This window comes from Mustelus asterias, unplaced genomic scaffold, assembly GCF_964213995.1.
Source record: "Mustelus asterias unplaced genomic scaffold, sMusAst1.hap1.1 HAP1_SCAFFOLD_4131, whole genome shotgun sequence".
In the NCBI taxonomy this organism is placed as follows: Eukaryota; Metazoa; Chordata; class Chondrichthyes; order Carcharhiniformes; family Triakidae; genus Mustelus; species Mustelus asterias.
The window spans coordinates 579-2,500 of NW_027594076.1; the positions used below are offsets into that span (position 1 = coordinate 579).

General features: G+C 70.4%; 1 protein-coding gene across 1 annotated transcript in view; it reads left to right on the plus strand.

The window, feature by feature from the left end:
* Positions 1 to 1,334: 1,334 nt before the first annotated feature.
* Positions 1,335 to 1,922, plus strand: part of LOC144490967 (ubiquitin-associated protein 2-like) — a gene marked incomplete at its 5' end in the record, with an annotated part of 14,377 nt that continues 13,789 nt past the window's right edge. Inside the window, one exon of the mRNA XM_078208640.1 lies at positions 1,335 to 1,416. Within this exon, the coding sequence (XP_078064766.1) occupies positions 1,335 to 1,416 (82 nt within the window). The remainder of the gene's footprint in view (positions 1,417 to 1,922) is intronic.

Here is a 1,922-nt window from a genome sequence, read left to right on the forward strand (position 1 = left end):
GCGGGGCCCCTCCCCGTGCCGCCTTGGCGGGGCCCCTCCCCGTGCCGCCTTGGCGGGGCCCCTCCCCGTGCCGCCTTGGCGGGGCCCCTCCCCGTGCCGCCTTGGCGGGGCCCCTCCCCGTGCCGCCTTGGCGGGGCCCCTCCCCGTGCCGCCTTGGCGGGGCCCCTCCCCCTGCCGCCTTGGCGGGGCCCCTCCCCCTGCCGCCTTGGCGGGGCCCCTCCCCCTGCCGCCTTGGCGGGGCCCCTCCCCGTGCCGCCTTGGCGGGGCCCCTCCCCGTGCCGCCTTGGCGGGGCCCCTCCCCGTGCCGCCTTGGCGGGGCCCCTCCCCGTGCCGCCTTGGCGGGGCCCCTCCCCGTGCCGCCTTGGCGGGGCCCCTCCCCGTGCCGCCTTGGCGGGGCCCCTCCCCGTGCCGCCTTGGCGGGGCCCCTCCCCGTGCCGCCTTGGCGGGGCCCCTCCCCGTGCCGCCTTGGCGGGGCCCCTCCCCGTGCCGCCTTGGCGGGGCCCCCCCCGTGCCGCCTTGGCGGGGCCCCCCCCCGTGCCGCCTTGGCGGGGCCCCCCCCCGTGCCGCCTTGGCGGGGCCCCCCCCCGTGCCGCCTTGGCGGGGCCCCCCCCCCCCGTGCCGCCTTGGCGGGGCCCCCCCCCGTGCCGCCTTGGCGGGCCCCCCCCCGTGCCGCCTTGGCGGGGCCCCTCCCCCGTGCCGCCTTGGCGGGGCCCCCCCCCGTGCCGCCTTGGCGGGGCCCCCCCCCGTGCCGCCTTGGCGGGGCCCCCCCCCGTGCCGCCTTGGCGGGGCCCCTCCCCGTGCCGCCTTGGCGGGGCCCGTGACGTCGATCTGGAGGTGACGAAGCGAGTGGGCGCCATCTTGTGAGTCCTGCTGGGCCGAAGCCTGGCACTTTGTTGTGAGCACGGAAGGGACAGTGGGTGGATGGTGGTGAGTTTGGGGGTGGGGGGGGGGGAGAGATGGGGGTGTGATGGGGGGGGGGGGAGGGGGGTGTGATGGGGGGGTTGTTTCGTTGCTTCTGCCTGCGTGGGCCACCATTTTGTTCTTAATCCTGTGCGGGGGGGGGGGGTGAGGGGGCGTTTATGGTCGCCAGGGTCACGGGGTCATGTGGTCCAGCTCCACCAGTGAGATTAATCTCGGAGCTTGCTCGGTGACGGGCGTTGGGGAGACCCCCCTTCCTGTGCGGGCATCACCTTTCCCTGCCTGCTGCCAGGCTAGGGTGCCCGCTGTCAGTTTGACGCCCCAGTCCCTGGTTAACGTGACACAGACGCCCCCTCCCCTGTCGCAGGCTTCTCCTGTCCAGTGTCTAACTGTCCGCTCTCTCTCCCTGCCCCCAGGACTATTACGGAATTCCGTTTGCCACTCCAACAACCCCGATCACTGGAAGAGAGGCAAGCCTGACCAATAATCCGTACTCTGGTAGGTGACGAGGAGGCGCCGGAGGGAGGGGGAATTAACTCAGTGCAGGGACTGGAACCCTGCCAAGTGTCGCCAAGCAATAACGCAACTGTTCCTATCCTCCTCCTCCTCCTCCCCCCCCCATTCTCTGTGTCTCTCTCTCTGTGTCGGTCTCTCTCTCTCTCTCTCTGTGTCGGTCTCTCTCTCTCTCTGTGTCGGTCTCTCTCTCTCTGTGTCGGTCTCTCTCTCTCTGTGTCGGTCTCTCTCTCTCTGTGTCGGTCTCTCTCTCTCTGTGTCGGTCTCTCTCTCTCTGTGTCGGTCTCTCTCTCTCTGTGTCGGTCTCTCTCTCTCTGTGTCGGTCTCTCTCTGTGTCGGTCTCTCTCTCTGTGTCTGTCTCTCTCTCTCTGTGTCTGTCTCTCTCTCTCTGTCTTGGTCTCTCTCTGTGTCGGTCTCTCTCTCTCTGTGTCGGTCTCTCTCTCTCTGTGTCTGTCTCACTCTCTCTCTGTGTCTGTCTCACTCTCTCTCTG